General features: G+C 50.8%; 1 protein-coding gene across 2 annotated transcripts in view; it reads left to right on the top strand.

The window, feature by feature from the left end:
- Positions 1-23,416, top strand: part of LOC144110430 (receptor-type tyrosine-protein phosphatase mu-like) — a 198,817-nt gene that overhangs the window by 151,068 nt on the left and 24,333 nt on the right. For both annotated transcript variants that reach the window (XM_077643324.1, XM_077643323.1), the window contains one exon: positions 8,646-8,794. In XM_077643324.1, coding sequence (XP_077499450.1) covers positions 8,646-8,794 — 149 coding nt within the window. The remainder of the gene's footprint in view (positions 1-8,645; positions 8,795-23,416) is intronic.

The following is a 23,416-nucleotide window of genomic DNA, read 5'->3' as shown; positions in this document are numbered from 1 at the left end:
GTAACAAACATATGTTCTGCTTAAGCAATCCATTCGAAAAGGACGAGGCCATAAGACAGTCTTAACATCACATCACATCAAATCACATCAGATCTATCCTATAGAAAAATTTTCATACAAAAGAAAGAATCTTCCGATTCGTTCTTTTTGTTCACGTTATTGTTAATCCGCTGTCGCCACTGCTGCGGCTTCTATCCCATCACAATTATCACTGTTGTGCGACCAACTGTGGACAAACTACAATATAAACAAACTACAGACTTCGTAGACAAAAGTCTCTGGACAGTCTATAGACTATCTGACGAAATTTTCGCAAGGTTGCGCTGAGTTCACTCGGATCTGCATGCCCATAAAGTGCGATCAAGTACGCCAGGCATGTACACTACGGAGCACGCCTCGTGTTTGTGTCTGTGGCCGCAGCGGCGAAAGAAAAAACGTCGGCAGAGACAAGACTGCTTACGTGTGAGAAGGCGCACAGCCGCCCTCTCACTTTGTGAAGGGAGTCGCCGCGCGCTGCGGCGTGATGCAAGCCGATGCCGTGCAGCCTGCAAATCTACCTCTGCATGGCTCTGCGCAGCCAGCGCCGCGTGACGCCACCGCACCTGTTCTGATCTGCGCGCTAACTTCGCGAGGGCAGTCGCCGCTCTAGAGCAGCCCGTATTCCGCTTTAATAGTGTGACGCAATAGCTAAGCGGTTTATGCTCATATACGCCAGAATTTGTTTTCCTCTGCTTAACTTTGGTAGATCCCTCATACTTCTTGTACTTCTCCTGGAGCGGTGGTGCAGCGGTTAAACGGTGCGCCACCGCCGTAAAATAGGATGAGTGCTGCCACCGGTGGAGGTTGTCCCAAGCACCCTTGTGCGACCAGGCATTACTTTAGCTGCCACCTGCCAGATTGCGGGAGGACGCCATCATTTATGAGTGCCATCTAGTTACGCGCGCACGCACACACATAAACGCGCACGTAAACGCACGCACATAGACCCACACACACGGATTTTCGCGCAGGGGCGCAAGTAAGGCGTAAGCCTTAACAATGGCAGTGGAAGCGGCCCACAGGGGCAGTTGAGCACTACAACGCGGCCCAAGAACGTCGCTTTAGGCGCAGTGTGCCTTCTACTACTTTTCTTGCAATGCATGCATGAAGGACTTTCCAAGTGGTAAGCAATTCTGTCGTTATTTGACATCAATAAGCTGTGCATACTTGTACTATTGATGAGTGCGTCATCAAGTGCTGCTCGGCCATTACGAATGTCACCCGATTGAGTCGTGCGGGGATTATTTGTTCCTCTCTTTCGGTCTCTACCGTTGCCCTCACAATTCATTGACGCGATGAAGGTTGCACGTGTATTATCAGCATGAAATGCATCACCATTCAAACACTAAAAATTCGCCGCATTTTTACGCATGAAAAATCTCTTTCACGTTCTCATGCGTTTCAGAGAAAAAGTATACTCTTGCTTGCATTGACATTTCCGTGGTGTTGCGAGCTCATTTTGCAGTGGCATGTCTACGTCGCATCGTCACAGTGGTGTCTTTATTCTTTATTCAGACGCACCCCGCTTTGCCAAAGTGCGTATAAGAAGAAGGGAGGGGGGATGTGCAAGTTGTTCAAGAAGAAATGGTCTTTTGTGCCGCACACTTGTTTAAAGGATAAATGATTACACTCAGTCACAGTTGCAAAAGTGAATTAGCCTAAAGATTCCTTCTAGTGCGGTATTCTCGTATATTGACGTCCTGATTATTTATTCTAGATATGTAGTGATGTTGTTGAAAATAAGTAGCTTTGTTAATTCCGGTCATGTTGTTATAAATTCGAAACAGTAACTTCAAGAGCAATTTTCTTCGACGATAAGAGAGCGCTTCCCATTTTATTGGGGCTCTACCCTCGCTTGTACCGGCCCAGAACGAATCTTAATTGCTGCTCTATTCTTTATTGTCCCGATCTGATCAATCAAGGTTTTCTGGTGAGGGCCTCGAACAAAACACGCATACTCCACGATCGGTCGAACGTATGGAATGCATGAATTGTTTTTCAGGAGAAAAGGTTGGCATTTCAGATATCGCTGAATGAAATTTTGTGCTCTGGCAACCTTTGAAACAGCATTACTGAAATGGGTATTCCACGAACAGTAAGATGAAAAAATCACACCCAAATAGTTACACATATGTTGCTTGTTAATAATCTCAGTGTTCAAAAAATAACCAATGGCTATTTTTTCTTCTTTCTGAATGACATATACCGAATTGGAGTTCATTACCCGTTGCTTTAACACTTGTACGGACACTGGTAATTTAAGAAAGCCTGCCTCCTTAAGTGACAATCATACTGTTAGCTCTTTCCATAGATGCGCAAACATTTTGTGTCGATCAGAAACCACATCAGGGATAACTACCATACTACCTATATATCACGCCAAAGTTTCAGTGAAATAGAACATGAAGGTGGCTAGACGACCACAAAGCGCACTGTGAAGGCGGAAGTCTTTAATGGCTCATCGTTGTCGGTCCGTACGCGAAGTCTGTCATACTACAGCTGGCAATCAAATGATGTCAACTCGATAAAAGAAAAAATCCTTGCCCGCGGCGGGATTCGAGGCACCATCCTTCCATACCGCAGCCGAGTGTGCTAACGACTACGGTACTTCCTATTCTTTCTCGTTATTGCATGAATAAATAAATCAGTAATATCGTAGTTGCCATGCCCCTAGGCAGGCAACCGTGTCTAATGGACTTTCATTACAACAAGTTGGTCCATCAGACTCAATACATCATCCGCATAGTCCTGCAGCTTCAGGACGTATCTTAATTTATACGCATGTTCCACAAAATAATCGCATACTGATCGCGCATCCAAGATACCATGTCTAACAGCAATTATACTCCTCCAAATTAGGTCAGGTACCAAATTTCGCGCGGTGTCAATGGCAAGTCTTCTTTTAGCGTTCTTTTCAAAACATCCCAGTAGAACATCGCATCCGAACTATCCAGGAACACGTGTTCTACCGTGTCTGCTTTTCAACACAAGAGACGGTTTGAGCCTCTAAGAACAAAAAGGCCCTTTTCCTCTAGCCATGTTTTTACTGGTAGGGTTCCTGTATGTAATTTGAAAAAGAATGTTTTGACCCCAGCTGCAACAGTCATCTTCTTAACTCGCCTGCGAACGTCTTTCCCAGGGCCTTCACAGTATAAGGTTCTGTACAGTGGAGCTGGAAACAACTGTTCAACAAGATCCTTGTATAGCCGCTTCGGCGCTACACTCGCTAAATACTCTAGAGAGAACCGCACTTCCAAAAACCTGTACGACCAGACCACCTCTCGTAGGAAGCGAGACACTGTGTACCTACTAGCATTGCACGAAGAAAGAAAGAATTCTGTAAGTGCACTAGATAACATGATTTGTATGTTTGTTCGCAGCAAGGCGTCATTTTGGTCACGCAAGAAACAAAACCTTAAAACCACCTGCCGCACATATAGATGCATTAGAGACAGTCCTCCGAACTTTACTTTCCGGAAGAGATTATCTGTACGAATTCGTTCCCAATTGGACGCTAAAATGAAGACCGCAAAAACCCGGTGGGACCTTTGGACATTGTTTCGTGCACAATATAATACTGGGAGTAAATACATGATCCTTCCCACGAGAAAGGTGATTACATACAGTTGCACGCGCGAAATTGTAAATATTACGGCCCATCCACCATTTCTTCCGGTCCCTGATTTATTCCGCCTTTTCATTCCAGTAATTGGTATTCTCTCTTATTTTTCCCGAGGGACTCCCAAATAAACTCCGGGAGTTGTAGCCCATCGGATCCCGCAGAACAATTCACGTTCTAAGTCCCTTTGCCCATGCTAGACTCCGAGACATTTGTATAAATTAACCGCGTTCCCAGTTTGCCTGCAAAACCTTTCGGTTACCTGTAACGCTCCTTCAATACTTTTGCGGTTTTCACCAAAGAGCGCCACATCATCAGCGTATGCCAGTATTCTTAATTCACACGCTCTCAACCTAAAACTCCGGATGAGCCCACTCTCAGTTATCATCCTACTAAAAGGCTCCAAATAAATTGCAAAACATCTTTGTCGAACAGATACCCTTACATCAATTCTTTAAGACAACAGTTTGTTTTACTGCTGAGAGTTATGCAGTCTTTGTAGCAGTAGACCAAATAGTAAAAGAAAACATTAAAAATAGCGTCATTTACACCGATTCACTGAGTATGCTCAAAGCGCTGCACTGTAGAAACGCCGCTGAACCCATTATAGGAAACATCATACATAACATAATTAAAATAAAAAAACAAAATCATAACATTATATTCTGCTGGGTGCCCAGCCATGTTGGAATTGTAGGTAATGAGAGAGCAGATGCATGCGCAGCACAAGCTCGAATTGATCAAATAAAACAAGATAACATACCACACAGGGATTTTTTGAAATTAGTGCACAGTAAACTCAGAATTAAGTGGCAGGCTGCATGGGAAGAACAAGCAAACAACAAACTGCATTCTATAAAACCCGTTTTAGGAGAATGGAAATCATGTAGACATCAAGAACGTTTTACCGAAGTCATTTTATGTCGACTACGCATTGGGCACACACACCTTACACACAACTTTTTACTGACAAAACAAGACAAACCTCTTTGCGAAATGTGCGGCGATGTACTCACTGTAAATCACATTTTAATTTCATGTAGAAAACTGGAACAACTAAGAAAAAAATATTTTACAACACTCTACAATGAATACATCCCATTACACCCCAAGTTGCTTTTAGGTGATCAAGCACTGGTTGATCTTTCAAGCATTTTTAAGTTTCTTAATGAAGCCAATGTTTTAAACAAACTCTAGGTATAAAAAGTGTAGCATTTAACAAGAACCTAACCTTGTGTTTGGCGCATCATAGCCATAGTTGCTTTTGCGCCATTAAAATCAATATAACTAACTAACTAACAACAGTTTGTTTATCATAAGCTGTGTCGAGCAACATACATAAGTCATTTTTACCCCTTTGAGAACAAGCGAACCAATACCAATATGTTCCAACAAACAAAAGAGTATTTCATGAGACACTTAATCACATGCTTTTTCAAAGTCAATTTGAACAATAAACACTTGGTTATTTAGAGCATCACAGAGCACGCTGCGTGCTACATGAATATTTTTAAATATGCTTCTTGTTTTTATTCCACACGTTTGGTGGGGTCCTACAATAACCTTTATTACGTATTTCAATCGCTTAGCTAACACTTTTATCGGATTTTTATAATCAACATTTGTTAGCGTGATCGGTCTATAGCTCCTTACCTTTACCAGAATGGCTGGGTCATCTGTCCTAGGAATTAAGACCGTATGAGCACTGTTAAACGAAGGTAGAAGCCTACCAACCTCAAAACACTCCTGAGATGCTTATAAAGCATAAGGGCAAGGTCATATTTAAGGCTCTTATAAAAGGCCGCACTCAAACCGTCAGATCCAGGCGACTTTCCGGTATTCAATTCTTCAATTGCTACGGCTATTTTTTTTAATACTTATTTCGTTCTCTAGTTCTTCAGTAATCTTATTTCCCAATTTATGCATCAGTGGCAAATAGTTTTCCCGAAACACTTCTTCACTTGGTGCTTTGCTTGCAAACAGCTCACGGTAATGTTCCAATAATGCACTCGAAACTGCATTTTGACCATTGAGCATTTGTCCTTTGTATTCAATAACTGAGATCTCGTTCGAGCGCGCGTGTCGATTTTCATCTGAGAGTTTGCGTTTTGTTGGCATTTCGCCAGGAAGCCATTTTGTAGCGACAGCTACATTGCGTTAGCATTTCGAGCCTTCAGCGTAGCGGTCACGCTGTCACGTGGTTGGTCACGTGGTGCGGAGCAGCTGCCGGCGGCGCGGTGCCGCGGCTGATCACGTGGTTCGTCACGTGGTCGGTCACGTGATCAAGTTCAGCTCAGCCGGCTGTAGCTATCGCGTCACTTCATGTTTAACCAGAGCTAAACCACCGCCAATTTTTTCCTCATACTTTATTATGGTTGAACGCTCAGTGGCATGAATTTTCATCTGCTGCTTATAGCGATCCCAAGATTCAATATATATCTTGTTTCACTATTAATAAACATATCCATGCCATCCTTAGCTTTCCTTAAAAACATGTCGTCTTCTATAAGCCTTGAGTTTAGTTTCCACATATCCCAGTTCATTTTTGCTATACGCGGCTTCCTTCCTCCCAAAGTTACCGTAACAATGCAGTGGTCACTAAATGACGCTTGCTTCACTTCACACAGCTTACAGGAAGTCGAAAACTCCGGCGAAGCATATATTCTCTCCAGTCGTGCGTGGCTACTACCTTGATAATGCGTAGAATGCACATGTTTATGACTTTTCGCCAGGCCCATTACGACCTCTAAGCTGCACTGCACTCATCGAGTACACTATTCAACAGATCAGCACTCAGGTCTTTTACATCCTTTCCATTCAAACGATCTTTAGGGTCCAAAACACTATTGAGATCTCCCAATAATATGAGCACTCGACTGTATTTAAGGAAAGAACCTAACTGTTCACAAAATCCACGCCGTTTCTTTTGTATCGTAGAGCATACAGGACAACAACCCTCACCGCAATTGTTTCGTATGGGAAGTCACACACGATAAACCGCCCCCTTGCACGAGTTATTATTTGTTCCTTTACTATGCCTATGTTTCTCCTCAGGAAAAGACAGCATCCCACCGACAAACCAGCCGCATGGCTTACACAAACATTGAATAGTGACCGAAAACCAAGCACTATGTTATCTGTTTGCTGCTCACCCTACACTTTTGTTTCTTGAATAGCCGCGATACATAGATCTAAATCGCCAAACAGTCGGTTCAACTGCACTTGCTTACGCGTCAAGGCAGGTCCTCGTACGTTCAGAGTGCCAACTATTAGCGGTTTCCTCTAATAAGCCATAGCGTACACACAGCAAACAACAGTGACTAAAGCTCACTGCTTCTGTCTCTCATCGCGAGTGAGAGAAGAGGACCGTGACAAGACTATCTTGTCTTTCTTGGCTCCCTCCCCTCTCCAATGAATTTCTAGACGACGAAGTTCTCGTTCCGCAGCCGATGCCTTTTCGTAGTCACAAGGCCGCTCAATGGAAGCGACTGTCCAATCCATCGGCGCCTCGGAATCGTGGTCGCCGGAAGTGCCCTCCCTCGTTGGCTCTTCTGGCGGCACAGCAGCATCCGCCTTCTTGACAGTCGTTTCTGCAGCGGGGTCACCTCGTGACTTCTCGTCGCCAGCAGGCAGCTCCGGCTGCCGGAAAGCAGGGCCGTCGCTGAGTCCTGATGGGGGCGGGGCTCCGGAGTTCTCCAGTTCATCCTGGTCCATGAGCAGCTCACTCCCGTCGTCATGCGGCGGCGGAGCAGCACCCATGGCCAAACGCGGATACGTGCGGAAGCATCGTTCCTGTTCGTATCCGAAGGACCGACACAAGCTGCACCTGGGCGTGTGGCAGTCCCGTCATCTTCCACAGTAGGCATATTGGTGGACGTCCAGGCGCCACCACTAACAGTTTCCCTCCGCAAAACTTTAACATGTGGAGTAAAGCATCGATGGAGGGCCCCTCCTTCAGAACCATATGCATTAGCCGGGTTGTCGGTTCGACGTCTTCGAAACCCCGACTGTTCCACTGCTCATGAGTGACGTCTGTCACATCTCCCAAGTCTTCAAAATCTTTCTGCACAGATTCATTCGGCATGTAGAAGGGCACGCAGGGCATCCTGAAGACCAACTCACGTTTGTTGGGGTCAATAACTGCACAATAGCGCTTTTTTCACTTATAGTGCTCCTTCTGTCAGCAGTCGTTTCTTCGCTCCCGCAGTTTTAAGCTTCAACACCCACACATGCGACATTTGAAAGGCTCCAATGCCAGCCACGAAGGGTAGAACACAGGCAGTTTCCAATGGCTCCCGAAAATCCTGTATGCGAGAAGGCCGCCCGGCAATATCGGAGTGAAGGAAAATCGTGGTCTTCATTGCGTCTCCCGTAGGCAGCGTCGCTAAAACTAAGCGATAGCCCAGTGGTGGGCGTCGCTCACCGAAACCTCGGCCAGACATGACCGATAACGAAGCGCGCTCAGAGCGCGCTTCGCTCAGAGCGCGCTTCCCATCACACGGCCGTCTCCCACAAAAGCCGGAAATGGAATAACTACGCTACTTCCTGCCAACGCATATGGAGTTCTCCATGTCTAGCGTAAGGACGCTGTAGAGTGTTTAAGGACACGAGTCCAATCAGACGGATGCCACCCAAGCGTCCTCCAGTGTCTTTAGCATTTAAGATTCACAAACAATTGTGTACTTAATCGACATCTCTTCACCACACATCAGTGACACCAGCAGCAAACCTGCAGTAAAGGCTTTCGCCTCACTATACTTTGGGTCAACAAAGTACCCTCCTGAATTTTTTTTCGTCTCTGCATGCCGGTACGCGTTCGCTTTAAAAGCATTGAGAAGCTTAACCCACAAAAACTTAATTTCCACATGCTACGTCTCGCAAGATGCTATCATAAATTGCAAAAATTGGGGAAAATTTTATTTCACTGCAGTTTAGAATCTTGATAGCGCTGGTCTAATGATCATTTTTCATACTTTTTCATCTCCAGGAAGGGCAGATACGGAGCGTGACTCAGTTTCACTACACGACATGGCCCCGTGGAAGTGTGCCACCTTACACCGACTCCCTACACTCATTCATCACCGCTGTACGGAGCAGTCATCCAGGTGACTGTCACCCAACCATTGTCCATGGCAGGTAATGAACAGCGCATTTCACTTCTGCAGTTGGCTTCTCTGAGCGCGAAAGAATGGCAAATGAACAACTATGTTTTGAAGCGAAAAGCTTCACTACGCCAGCTTTTCGAGCCGTTAGCGGGGCCGCAAGTTTGACCTCGAATGTAGCTAGACGTCAAACCATCAGAATAACTCGTAATAGTCAGGATCGACACCAATGTGGTCTATGTGGTCAACGTCAATGTCATAGGTCAAAGTCGAGATAGTTGGTGTAATAGCCGTTGGTGTTGCTGCTGTAGCTTTTGTCATATAAAAGCGGAAGAGCAAAAAGTTGAGGCGTATACAGTATTGTGTATTTTTATCGTGTAGACTTTCAAAAATTCTCCAGCCTCAACCGTTGGCTCGTTTGAGGTAAAACTGCACACAGAGCTTGCGTACTATGGTAACTTTTGTATCGTAGCAAGTTGACAACGGTACTTACTTAGTTGAGCCGTGCATGATGTATAACCATGATTGCGTGCGTAGAGATTGACGAACCGATGCGTGTAAACGCGGTTTTTTCGCTGAAGGTCGTCAGTGGCACCACCTGTTTTCTGCTGTCACCCTCCGATGCTTTCGCAAAGTCACGAAAGCAGACGATATGAGCTGAATTGGATAAAGTCACTCCGTAGAAAAAGAGATCAATCAATATTTTTTTAAAGGTAAAGCCTCGTTAAGTGAGTTCTTATTTTTTTCCCGCTCAGTTACCCGAAAATGTTGGAAGCGCTTCAGTTTAAGCAGACGAAAAGGCCGTAACTGTGTATCAAATTGGCCCGCGCTTCTTGCAACGCTCGCCTCGGTGCCTTCTCGTGCCACTTTTCACCGCAGGAAACAAATGGCGTCACTGCCGTCATTTGTTTCGCTGGGTCTCGGTTCGCCGATCTCGACGCAGACGATTACGTTTTCGCATCATGCACGGCTCAACTCAGCAAATACCGTTGTAAAACTAGCGACATTACAAAACTTACGATAATACGCACGCTCTTTGTGCGGTTTTACCGCAAATGAGCCAGCGCTTGAGGCGCGGATATTTTTGAAAGTCTTCACGATAAAAATGCACAATAACGCATAAGCGCATGTGTGCGCGCTCACTACGAGACGCTTGGAGCGATGAAGGAAGATGAACATTTTGCCGTAGCCGCGCACCGAGAAGCCATGGTCGCGCAGTTTATGTCCTTTCCAAGGAAGGAAGATGTATAACAAATAAAAAAATGCCTTCTACAGTGTGTATGTCAGTATGGCTATCAATGGAAACCGCCAGTCGCTCGACCATTTACGTAGCCAAAAAGATGCGGCTTTTCGCTTTCGACGAGAGGTAACCACTTCTAAACCACCAGCAATTATTTGCAAATAATTGACCTGGCGAACGTCGGTAGGACTGAGTGCCCTGAGTGTAGCTCGCGTTCCTCACCACTTAAGTCGGGCAGAAGAGAAGCAACGGCCTTTGACCTTCACCGCAAGTCGTCAGGCGAAGTAGGAAAACGGCAGCGCAACATGGTCACTCAAGAAGCAGCTTGTCAGCAAAACTTCGTGACTTTTTCGGGCGGCGGACGGGCGATGATAAGTGGCTTGTCACTCTTCTCTGCAATCGACGGGACATGAAAGAAAGTGCACAGTGCCAGCGGTGGTGCATGGTGTAAGCAGATGAGACGCCCATGAACGCGTGCAACGTAAACGGCTGTGATGTGAGCGTCTGTTCGCCAGAATACGCACTGGACAGCCACTGCGGAGAGTAGCGTCAAAGCAAGCCCTTCGTGATCTCTTCGGGCGGCAAACGGGCTGTTGTAACAAGACCTGCAATGCCGTATGAGAGGCCTTGAGCCAGTCGAGCTGTTCTCCACACAGCGAAACGAACGCCCTATGGCGTCGCAGCAGTCACCACTCAAGGTACCATCTCAGACGCGCGTGAATCTGAACTGGCCATCAAAGCGCGCGATGGAAGTTTTTGTCACGTGTTGTACACGCGGCCGGCCTGCCACCTCGCGTCTCATAGGGATGTGATACGTGGCCGACAGCACAAAAGGCGTGCGGCTGTACCCGTGTGGTTGGACCCCTGTGGGAGACGTGGCTTTTTGGCCCTACGGGGATGGAATCTAGGAGCTCTAGCACATGTCGCGAGTGCTCGTTGTCATCGGCGGTATCTGTAGCTTGACCGTCGTCGTCGCTTCGAACATGGCGCAGTTGTTGCGGCGCGCGTCCTTTCAATCTTTCCTCTCATTACCGTTTCAACTCTCCTATTGTCTGCACGTGGCAGCGGGGTGGTGCAAACTTTTATTACCAAGCAATACAAAGTGGAACAAACCCCTTAGCATCCCTTCAGGAGCAACATTTACAGGACGAAGAAGAGCCCTTGGACGGTTATCCGCTTCAGGGCGTCGGTAATTATCCGGCGCTGGTCAGCACCAGAGGAGCAGGCCAGGAGAGTCTCCCTGTATTACTCTACCATGGTTGGGGATGGAGGGTGTGGGAAGGTAGGACAAGTGAGGAGGATGTGAAGAAAGTCTCTCGGTTTCCGGCGGAGCTTAAAGGAGGAAAGAAAGTGATGGGGTAGTGGGCATGAAGGGGAATAGGGTAGGGAGCAGAAGGGGTCTGGAGTCTGCGCCAGCAGGAGTCCTGGGTTACGGTTAGGGAGAGAGCCGGCGGTTAGTAAACGCGCCAGGTATCTTGGTAGTAACTAAGAATATCTCTGAACGTAAGCAGACGCTCCTGGGATGGCGGAAGAGGTCCCACTCCGGCCTGGAAAGTGAAACTTTGGGCGATAGAGTGGATCTTCTCGTTACCCGGGTGACCTGCGTGCGCGGAAGTCCTAATAAAAGGAACGGGACGGCTAGGGTTCCAGATGCGTAAACGCCGAGCCGAAATTGGATAGGGCGGATTTTGAGTCGGAGAGAATTTTGGTGGCAGCGGTGCAGATGAAAGCGGGCGCCATGGCCGCTTCATCTGCATTTTCGGATCAGTCTGTGGTAATGGATACTGATGCGAGTAATCGGACCTGATCGTTAGCGTCGGCGAGGACCATGGGCAAGCCCGACGAGTACGCTGTCACGCGCACGTAGGCTACTTCGGAACTTTCGCCGTACAGTTTGTGCAGGGATTTGGCGCTTGCTGCCCTGCGTTCTCAGTCGTGCTCGTAGTGCATGCTCTTAAGGATGGGAAGGATGAGATGGGAGCGTAGGTCTGAAGGTAGGGGAACCCCCTCGGTAGGATGGGTGACCTGGGCGATGCCTAGCTGGCAGAGTAAACTGCGGCTTGCCATAGTACGCGACAGGTGAGTTAGCTGTGTTATTAGGGTGGCCTCTGCAGCTCCTCAAACGTGTTATGGTACTGAGGTTGAGGAGTCGGGCAGTAGAGGTGCTGGGGGGTAGGCGGAGGGCAACCTTCGTGCAGCTCCTGAGGAGAGCACTGATGCGGTCCCTCTCCTTCTGCTTTAAGGGGAGGTAGGGGAATGAGTGCACCATGCGGCCTGTGATGTAAGCTTGGGTGAAGCGGAGAGCGTTCCGCTCTCGCAGACCGCGCGCCGGTTTTCCACGCGCCGAATGAGAAGGATATCTTGCTGGGTTTGGGTCTGGAGAGCTCAGATGGCGTTGCCGTGCGCGCCGTGGGAGTAAGGGCGGGGACCAGGATGCGTATATCAGAGACCAGGGGATTGGGGTGGTGCCCTTGAGTGAGTAAGATGGGAGGGTTGGCGGTATCGTGCGGCCTGGTGCGATAGGGGAACAGTTCTGATTTGGAAAGAGAGCAGGCTAGGCCATGCGCGCGAGCGTGAGTCGATTATTTCGGGGAACGACTGTAGGCTTTGTTCCATGTCGTCGTCGCTGCCTCGATTAGTCCAGACAGCGGTGTCGTCAGCTTAGAGCCTGAAATGTATGGTGAGTACTTGGGAGAGTTCGTGAGGGAGTTGGAGTAGGGCTATGGTAAAGAGGTGAACCCTGAGGAGTTCCCCGTGCTCCGAGTGAGAGAGGGCAGTCGGCGGTCACGCAGGGTAAGTATGGCTGTGCGTTCGGAGAGGAAATCGCGGACGTAGTTGTACATCCGTGGGCCTACGCCTAAGGCGTGGAGGCCTTCTAGGACGGCTGTGTTGGTAACGTTGTCGAAAATTTTTGTTATGTTGACGCCGAGGATAGCCTTGGTGTCGCCCACGGGGGACTCACGGAAGTGGTGCTTTAGTTGTTCAAAGACGTCCTGAGTGGAAAAGCCCGGGCGGAAACCAAGCATGCACGAAGGCATGAGGTTGTCGTCCTCCAAATACCGGGCGGGCCGAGTCTGGAGACCGAGCTCCGTGAGCTTTCCCACACACGACGTAAGGGAGATGCGACGTAGGTTAGCGCGGAGAAGTGATTTGCCGAATTTTTGAAGAAAGACTAATTTAGCGTCTTTCCACCTGAGGTGGGAGGCCTCCGCGCAGCCAGAATTCGTTGAAGTAGTCGGTTAATTATGGCTTTGACGGAAAGGAATTGAGGTCGCGGAGTGCCTTGTTACGCACTGCGTAGCGGCCAGCAGCTGAGGACGTGTTGAGGTGCTTTGTTTTGCCCTAACTTCCACCTGGCTATCGGTTGGTCGAGAACGTCGTTGGGGGAGCCTGCAAAGGGTTCCTGCTCCTTGAGGGGCTCCTGCGGGGAGACCTCGGTTGTGTATATGAGCTTTATGAGGCTATGTCTGGTGTTTTTTGGACTAAGAATCAGTCAGATATCGGAATAGGCTCCAAGTCTTGGGCAGGCTCATATTGCCGTCCAGCCTTATGCAGAGGGGTTCCCAATTTTGGCGAGACAGAGCCGCTGCAGGCGTCTCAATGTCCCTGTTGAGGCGGACCAACCGGCGTCTGAGTGTTCTATTCCAGCGCAGACGCCGCCACCACTGTTCGAGACCCGCATTGGCCTCCAATAGGGGCAGGAATCGGAATCCATCATGTGTGCAGGGCAGTCCTCTGGGAGGGAGCGAGTCATGGCGCAGACTTCACGCCGGAGTTGATCTCACTATGTAGCTATGTCTGAGATGGTGTCTAGAGTGCGGGCTGTTCGGGAGGTACGGAGTCCCACATCGTGATGGTACCACCAGGAAGGGTTTGTGTGTTAGCCTGCTTGTAGGACAATCTCGATAATGTTGTGACCAGCACCCAGATTCCCCTGGGTGTTAGATGACGCAGCGTGAGGGAAGCGGCCGGTGAAGGAAGGTCAAGAGTAGTGTCTGCGCAGACGCTGTTCCCAATGCTAGTAGGGGTGTTGGGGTCTGTGAGTAGGGAGAAACCAGCCTGCTGATCTGCGAGCCGTACCCTGCGGCCCTAGGGTTTGTCGGCTGTGTAGCCCCAGACCGTGTGCGGGGCGTTGACGTCCCCTACAATCAGGAGGGAGCATATGTGTGCGGCTCGCTTGGCAAGCGTGAATAGGGGGTCGAAGTCGTGCCACAGAAACTTCGGATGGCTGTGTACGTTTAAAATGAAGAGACGAGTATCCCGAGTGCACTGCGGCACAAGTTCGATGAAGAGATGATCTATTTCGGGACGTCTATGGACTGGGAGATAGTAGCGAGCGCACGGATACAAGAAATGCAGCCCGATGGGGTGTAGGAGAAATGGGGATTATAGGCACGTAGCTGGGTAGGGTTAGGGGATTGGAGGGTTCTTGCAGCGCGAGCCCATTGGGGCCGTCTGCCCGAGATGCCAGCTGGAGAAGCAGTTCCCACTTTTAACCAAAGTCTCGAGAGTTCCACTGCCAGATGGTGCGGTAGTGCGTGGTCTCGCCATGACTGAAGCTTTCGTTTGCAGTGTAGGAGTTGGAGACAGTGTGGAGCCGGGCTTTCTTTTTAGGCCGCACGGCAGTACAGGCTGTCTCGTGGCGAGACTCTTGCTCCTTAAATCGCTCGTCAATTTGGCGAGAAAATTCGTCTATAGCGGCGGTGAGGTTCAAGAAATGGTTGGTGAAGGCCTGGATAGACGTCTGCACCGCGGCTTGAATTCTGGCCTCCATGAATTGTTCGAATTTGGGAGGCAGGGCTGCGGTTCTCTCGGCCGGGGTTGGTGTGGTCAGGGAGGTAGTGGGTGTTGCGCCCTGCTTCTTGGCCGGCGGTTCGTGAGTAGGGAGAGGTGGCGGTGAGAGAGGGGGGGTAGGAGCGGTCGGGGCCGCTGGTGCCGGGGTAGGGGTTTGGGCCTGATGGTGGATATGCAGCTGGCCTAGAGGCGGAGGTTGGTGGTTTCGAGGGAGGCAGGCTGCGCGCGGACTCGCAAGAGCTGCGAATAGATCGGGTTGGCGGAGTCCTGGGAAACTACGCCTGCCCACCTCACCTCACTGGTGCAGCGGCCGGGAGCCTTGGCAGGTGGTCACGGAGCGACTGGAGGTGGTAGCGGCCTGGTTCAGGTCAAGAAGCGGGACCTGGCCTTAGGCTTGTAAAGGGTGGACGGCTGTTTCGGTGCAGCAGGCTGCAGCACAGGAAAGGACTTCGATGTGAACCACGGAGCCTGGAGCTTGCAGGTCGTGGAGCGACTGTAGTGCTCGGGTGGAGCATGACTGGTGGGAGCATGGCTAGCGTTTGACTCGGCGGCTCGCTTGGCATCCAAGCTCCTCTTTTTGACACAATATTGGGTGCGGAAGCGCGCATTGCACGTTCTCTCTGCTGTCAGGTGTGCATTGCCGCAGACATTGCATTGCGGCTTGCAAGAGTAGCCCTCAGGGGGTTCAACTTGGTCGCAGTCGGGGCAGCGGCGTTGCTTGGGGGCCGGGCACAACACATCTGCTCGGTGGCGGAGTGCGCTGAAGTTACGGCAGTGCTCAATATTTTTTTGAAGAGGTAGCACCTGTCACAGTACCAAGTAGTAATTAATGTGCTGGGCACACAGTTTTGTTCCAAGAGTATGATAGAGAGAGAGAGAGTTTATTTTCCACTTGAGAGTTGGGAACTAGGGCAGGTGGGCCGAGTGTGGCCCCCGGGTGGGCGCGACGTCTTGAGCGCACGAGACGAGTGTGAGTTTTGTCTTCTTGTCTGCTCTTGGAAGAAGTTGGATCGAACTTTCCGCAGAGAGTTGTCAGTAACGCTTGTTGGGGCGGGTTACCCTCGCATCCCCAGAACATGTGTGCCTTAGTTGCAAACACTCCGTGGTTGCAATTGGGACAAACGGGGTCGTATTCCCCATCAGTGATGAGGTATAGTCTATAATGACTGAGAATAGAATTGGTCTGCAGTCTGCGAAGCATGGTTGCTTACTTTCAGTCGAGGTCAGGGTGCGGACGCGAGTACACGTCTTCTCTCCTTGAGGAAGTTGGTGATTTCCGCACAGGATAAGGGGGCCTCGGCGAGAGGATCCGGGTTCGAGGGGCGGCTGGTCGGTTGGTTAAGCCTCGGGTAAAACGGTCGACCCCTTCATTTCCAGAGTTCCACGCGTGCGCTGGTACCCACACTAAGCTTACAGGGCGGTCGAGAGTGCACCCGCGGAGGATGTGTGCAGTAGGTAGACAATTTGAGTTCGATTAGAAATTTTGAATCGCTGGTTTAGTTTCACTGAGAATCGTGCGTTTGCGGGGATCTGCGATGGCCAGCGCAATCGCGAACTCTCCGTCAGCGGTGGGGGAGTGTGTGCGCACCGTTGCGGCGTCGATGAGGGCGGTGGTTGGCGTGGCTGTGTATGCCACGTATGTGTGGGAGTCGCATTTCGCCGCGTCCACGCACAAGGCATGTTCGCCGGCGGAGTACGTGTCGTCCACAGCCTGGGTGTTGAGTTGAGGGCGCGTATCGTGACGGCCGGGCAACATATGTTCTTGACGACCAGCCGACTATAAACTCGAGTTAACAAGGGAGAAGTGGGGTGGATGTGATATGTAGGGTTGATGATAAGAGGGTCGAGATTGTAACTACCATGTTTGGTGCGAGAAAGGCGGTGTATCGGGGCAGTCTTGTGTGCTTCGATAAGCTCTGTGAGGGTGTTGTATACCACAAACAGGAGCAGACGTTTCGCGCTGGCGAACTGGGGCCGCCGCCCATTGCTGCCTTGTACGCACAGCGGATGACGCTGTTTACCGCCTCTTTATCTTTGCGGCGTAGGTGGTAATAGGGGTATGAGCATACAATCCTACTAAGATGGAAAGCTTGTGTGAGGCGTCAGAGGTCGGTCTCCCGCATGCCTCTGCGGCGAGTGGCGATACGGCAGTTGAGGCCGTTGATTTGGTGGGCGGTGGTTCGGAGGCGTTGTATGGCTTCCGAGTTCTGCGTGTTGTTCTACAACAGAATACCTCACACGCGGATGGGCTGCACGGAAGGTATGAGGTGGGTGTCGATGTGGGGCGTCATCGGCTCTTGTGGGTAAGGGACTGGTCGCAAACGAGATCGTTTGCCTACGCAAAAACGTGGACGGTGTCGATTGCCTGTTGTAGTGAATCTTGTATCTCCCCATCCGAGTCAGAGTTGGTCCAGAGTGTGATATTTTTGGTGAATAATTAGTGTGATATGGGGTATGGTGTTTAGAAGAAAGGGCAGTCCTCGCATAGTGAAATTAAAAGGGAACAAGGAGTCCTGTGGTGTCCTCCGGGTGCCCATTGTGATTTTGTCACTGCAGAGGTCTCTAATGTGGAGTTCTGCAGTGGGGTTGAGGACAAAGTTGGCTTTATAGTTAGAGGTGCGGGTGCCTACATTCATGTGGGAGAGGTTGGTAAACATAGATGTGTGCGACAGGTTGTCGAACGCCTGTCTGACGTCGGGGCCGATAATGGTGCGTGAGGCCCGGGTGGGTCCCGGCTTGAGAATGTCGTGTTGTATCTACCTCATGATGTCCTGGATGGACAGCCCAACCCAGAATTCAGTCATGGGTGGAGGAGGTCCTCCTTGTCTACGTAGGTGTGAAGTCTGTGTTGATTTATGCGCCCCATAACCTTCCCCATGCAGGCAAGCCGTGAGCGAGATGGGCCGGAGATTGCCCAGCCCGAGTCATTTGCCTTGTTTGGGTATGAAAATTACCTTGGCTTACTTCCAGGAGTCTAGAAGGCGACCTTCATGTCAGGGGTGGTCGAAAATGTCCACAAGCGCTTCGACTGAATCGTGGTCGAGCTTGCGTAGCATGTTCTTGGTGATGCGGTCGTCGCCTGCGCTCGCAGTAGTCTTGATGTGGTTGAGGGCGGCGCAGACTTGCGACGCCATGATGTCTCCATCCATGTTTGGGAACTTAGATCCTATGTATTCTGAAGGGACGGGAATTTCTTTGGATGTGCTCATGTATTTCTCTTTTAAGGTAACGAGGAGTTCCTCTTTGATGCCTTGAAACGCGTGTTTGACGCGATTGAGATTCTTGTAGGATGCAGACTTCGTGTGTGTCAGATCAAGCATGTGCTTGAGCAGAAACCACGCGTTCTTGCATCCTAGCTGCCCGTTGAGGCCGTCGTAAGTCTGGTGGCATTGCTGCTGACTGAGTGCTGCAGAGTAGGCTGCGGTCTCTTTTTTGAGGCGAGCGCACCGAAGCTGCAGAGGGCGGTTGTGTTTGCGTCGGAGCTAGCGAGCGTGTAGACTGCACTCGGCCTTCCAGATGTGCATGATTTTGGGGTATAGGTTGGCCATCCTCCTCCTGAGTGGCCATGGAGGTGGCGTTGTCGGCATCGTGAAGCAGTGTATCTCTGCAAGTGTCAAGGTCGTTTATGGGGCTGTGCGTTTGCTCAGCTCGCACGTACCGGAAAGCGTCCCAGTTGGTGTGTGCGACGAGGGGGCCTAGCTGTGCGGGGCAGTAAAGGTAGCGCTGAGAGCATATTGATCGGTACCTATGTTCATACTGAGATTTTACCAGTGCACTCCTGGGATATTGCGAGCGAATTTGAGGTCCGGATGTCTTTGTCTTGCGCGATACTGTTGCCGAAACGAGTGGGTCCTTTGGGGCAAGGAGTGGCGTGAGACCCAGTGTCTGTGCTGCCTCCTACACCTTAGCTCCTTTGCGAGCACAGGCTTTGTGGGGGTAGCCCCACTCGGCGTGCGGTGCGTTAAAGTCGCCCACGATAAGCAGTATCTCGTTCCGCGCGGCTGCACAGGTTTTTGCGGAGAAGAGTGGCTACTTTATTGCACTTGTTTAAGATATTTATCGGGAAGTGCGGCTGTTGTGAAGGACCTGCACGAAAATGTGCGGCACTTCGGCGTAGTCCAGATCGAGCTGATTGGCTGTGAGGTAGCGGTGTACGAGGATTGCGGTGCTCGGGCGGAGATCCGGCGCCACCGGTTAGTTGTAGGCGGCATAGCTGGTGCGTTTGGTGTCGGTGTAGGTTTCTTGGAGCGCGATAATGTGTGGTGAGTATGGCGGGGCCTGCAGGGTATGCTCCAAGGTTCTTTGCTTTGCCTTGAAACCCCTGCAGTTCCACTGCCATACCGTGATGGGCGCGTTAGCCATTGCGCTTCGTGTGGGGTTCGGGGCGCTGCGGAAGCACTATGGCGGTTTTGAGAATACCGCCAGCACACGCGCGCGCGGCTGTTTTCTCGGGCGCGGAAGTCGGACCAGGCGACTGAGTGGGCCGGGGGGATGGGGGGGGGGGGGGGTTGAGGTCGACCATTTGCGGGTGTCCGTCAGGCTTTCGAGACAAGATTATGAGAGTGTGGATATTGGCTGCCATGGTGGCACAGCCGTCAATGAGACGGTCTGTAGAAGGGTCAGCCGTTGGAGTGCGTCCTCTGTTTTAGAGATGCGAACGTCAAATGCATCGAATTTGGCATGATTTCCGGAGGTGGATGGTGGGGAAGTCTTGCGCTTTGTAAATTTGGGCTGGTCAGTGTCCATGTCGGAGTCTTTGGTGTGATCGGGGTTGGGAACACGAGCCATCTGCTGCGGTTGCGGTCTTTGCTGTGCCTGTGCGGACTCCAAGCTGTGAATTTTGCCATTGGCATGTGGCAACTAGAGCTGCAGTTGTTTGACCATGCCTGCCAGTTAAGTTACCTGCGGGCTGGCCAGTTGGCTTGTAGGTGGTGGAGGAGTATTCCATCCGACCCGCTTGGCGGGCTTGCTCTGTGTCCTGGTCTGGGAGTTTGCCCGAGAATCCCGAGAGCGTAATGAGGAGCGGCTATGGCTCTTGAAAGCTGGACACGCTGCCGCTCAGTGGCAGGAAAGAGTCACCTCTTGGGGGTCGTTATTGGCTGCCGCGGCCTAGAGAATGGGACCGGCGGCCACGTGACAGGGTTCCAGAGTCAGTGTCAGTATCCGTAGAGGAATAGGATGATTTGGCCGGTTGGTGGCCACGAAACGGCGTTTACAGCGTCTCCAGCGGGTGGGATGTGGGCACACGTGCGTTGTGTGCAAAGGCGCATGACGCACCTGGCTTGACAGGTGTGTAGTTGGCCGGCTGGTTGGGTGGGGCTCATGGACCACGCCGCAGCGGTGGCCAGTGGGTTGGCATGGTTGAGAGCACACGCCCTCTCTGTGGCGAAGCTTGCGACCGTTGAAACACCTCCCGGCATCTCTTGAAAGGAAAAACTTCGAAGGTAAAGCCCAAGTACCGCATGTATCGGGGCAGCTTGGTGCTAGCGAAATTGACGACAAAGTATCGTGTCTGACCCATGCGACACAGCGCCGCTCACGGTCGCAAGTTTGAGGCCGTCTGCCTCGGGGACAGAGGATGATCTCATGGTCGTCGACGGGTAGCTTGGGGTGGCGTAGGGAAGAGATTTGAGATGGCCGGGGTGGGCGCCCGGCCGTGGCATGAGGCAGCTTTGGAGCTATGGTGGGAGGGGATTTACCATTGGAGCTTCGCATGTCGTGCGCTGATTGCCAGCCGTTGATAGAGATAAGTTCCGAGAGAGATATGTCTTCTCCCTCTACTACAATTGGCTCCATGCCGCCGTCTAGGCGCCGACGCGCTGGTTGTCCGAGCGCGAAGCTTCTTCTATAGCGGGGTTCAGTATCGTCGGCTGCTGCGCCGCGAGGCTTAGCCTCTTAGCTCAGCGTGGTGAGGAAAATATATGGACTTGCTTTTTGATGTGTTCCAAATCGGGAAAGGTTGGTATCGGCAGGTTCCTGAAGAGAAACGGAGGCCCATGACGCTAGTTTCATATGGCTGGAATGGGTTAGTCCGATCATAAAGGAGAAAATTTGCTGAGTGCATGTGAACCGCGGACGCTCAGATGCCTCCAAACGCCGCGTTCCGCACGTGGCAGTGATTGTGGCTCAGCTTGAGCCAGTGAGCAGGCCCGCGTACTTTCCTTTTCATTCTTCCTGCAGTCACAACAACAACAGTAATTCGTGTGGTGTGCGATGTGGGGTCTCTTGGTTTCTCTCTCTGTTGTTCGTTCCTTCAAGGGGTTCAGTAGGAGCGCCCATGCCTGATCTGAGCTTGGGCATCGTCCTCAGCTTTCCTCGTGGCAAATCAGCACAACTTTCATCTCTACAACATAGACTGCATTGCGTTGCCACAAGAGGCGGGAGGTGGCTGGTTCGAAACCCACCGCCGGACACCCACCGGTAAAAATGGGTACAAGCCACCCCCGGCCCGGCGCCCGGCTTCTTCAGGGGTGTGTGCTTGGAGGAGGCTCCCCAAACCCCGCTGCGCCCCTTCGGGGGCAAACCCAGTTTCGAACAACTCAGCCTGCAAAGGTGGTTCGTGTTTCACTCCCCAGTGAAGAGTTCGACTCAAGGCTTGTACGCTCTAACCAGCGTCAGGTTCAAACACTATGGTCCTTCGTCAGAAGCGATTCAGAGTATCACTACGGTCATGGGCTAGTCCGGCTTTTCGGCTGTCCAACTTTGTGAGAGAAAAAAAAATCAATTAAAATGCTTTATGGAGTAGAATGCTATTGTTATCGAATCCTGTTGCAAAATTTGCCTACTCATAATTACCCATGTATGCATTAATACACAAATACACTTCACGAAGTCAAACACCCCAATGCATTCAATAGCTCCACTTTTTCTTCAGTTCGAACGAACAACAATTCTTTGAAGTGAGGACCCCTCAGGAAAGGGAGCGGTGAACACATGGCTAAATGTTGGGAAATTACTCAACATTACAGACTGGAACGTACGCTGGTACAACCACGACACCTCTCTTCAAATAATACGCAGTCAGTCGCGTGGAGACGACTCCAAGCATACACATGCCCACACCCAATCCTGGGAAACCATATGTTACCGGAGGTGTGATCAGACGGATGTAGGCACTGCGGGTTGAGATGGCACCCCCATCATATAAATTTGAAATGACCAAATTCTCGTGGGAGGGCGCTTAATTTAAAGTGTAAAGAATTGTGGGAGAGCCTGCTGCGTGGTTTGGGCCCTGTGTTCCAGATCCGCTTCGTCCGACTGGCTGAAAAAGCCGCGGGGACACTAGACATCCCGGCCAGGATCTATAGCGGTGCCTCCTACCTCCCCGGCCTAGTGCCGAGGAGGTTGGCGGAATGCCATTTCTGTTGGATAACAAACTTATTTCTTCCTCTTCCTTGGACGATGTGGGGATCTTTATCGTGCTCTGACAGCGCGCAGCACACGAGCGCCTTTTTTTTGTTTCACTTCAATCGAAACACCGCTGCGGCACTCGGTTTCAAACCGGGGTGCTCTGGCTCAATATCCGAGCGTCACTAGCCGCGTCAGTCAGCGCCCGCTGCTTATGTTGATGCGCTAACCTCGTGTGATGCGTGGTTCGGGTACTGCTGTCGAAGGTGGTCACTGATGACCACGCGCATGGCACCCAGCTCGAGGGCCGGGTAGCTCGGAGGAAGCTGGTGTGCTGTGGTCGCGAGTTCGTTGGCTTTTTCTTTGCCCAGCATAACGGAGTGTCCGGACAGCCACTCGGGGCTAATGGCGCACTCGCACTGCGGTAGGTTCTCGAGGCTCGCGCGGATCTCACATAGCAGCAGGGAACAATGACCACGGGTCTGCTTCTGGATGAGAGCAGTGCATAAGCTGTACACCAGAGCGTATCTGGGCGGCGGCGGAGCAAGGGTTGCCAATATGTCCAGCGCTATCGGATGCTCAGCAGCATCGCCGTAGCGGACGAGCCCAATTAGCTCACGCGCTGTTGGCTGTGGAGGCGCACGGCAGCGACAGTCGCCACCGCTGGAAGCAAGCTGCTTTCGCTGGCCACGAAGGCGCGAAGGTGTCTGTGCACACGACGAGGTGATCTTGAAAATAGAAATCATTTTTTTTATGAAAGGAAATGACGCAGTAACAGTCTGGCATATTTTGGTTGACACCCGGAATGCGCCGTAAGGGAAGGGATAAAGGCGGGAATAAAATACAGAGAGCGGACTAAGGTTTATTCGCGCCGGTCGAAAATGACGGCGGAGTAGGCTTCAACCCAAACCCTAATTCATTCACCTAACCGCCGAAAAAAAATGGAAATTAGTTTTTAAGGAAAGGAAATGGGGCAGTAATTTATCACATATGTCGGTGGGCTCCGGAATTGATGCGCAACAGAAAAAAAAAGGTGTGAGTAAAAGAAGAAAGAGAGAAAGAGGTGGCGTAGTGCCGGAAATAATTTCGACCACATCGGTATCTTCAACGTGCACCAGCATCGGACAGCACACAGGCCCCTTTTCAGTTTCGCCTCCATGGAAACGCGGCCGCCATGGTTAAGGTGACCTTGGAGTAATCATTTTAACAGTAATTACTTGGTTCAAGCTGCTTTCAAATTTCATTCTTTAGAAATGTATCATTTGTAGCGTTGCA

The sequence above is a fragment of the Amblyomma americanum genome, chromosome 11 (assembly GCF_052857255.1).
Source record: "Amblyomma americanum isolate KBUSLIRL-KWMA chromosome 11, ASM5285725v1, whole genome shotgun sequence".
Taxonomy (NCBI): Eukaryota; Metazoa; Arthropoda; class Arachnida; order Ixodida; family Ixodidae; genus Amblyomma; species Amblyomma americanum.
The sequence above is the reverse complement of the archived record's forward strand: the minus strand, read 5'-3'. Positions and strand labels throughout refer to the sequence as shown.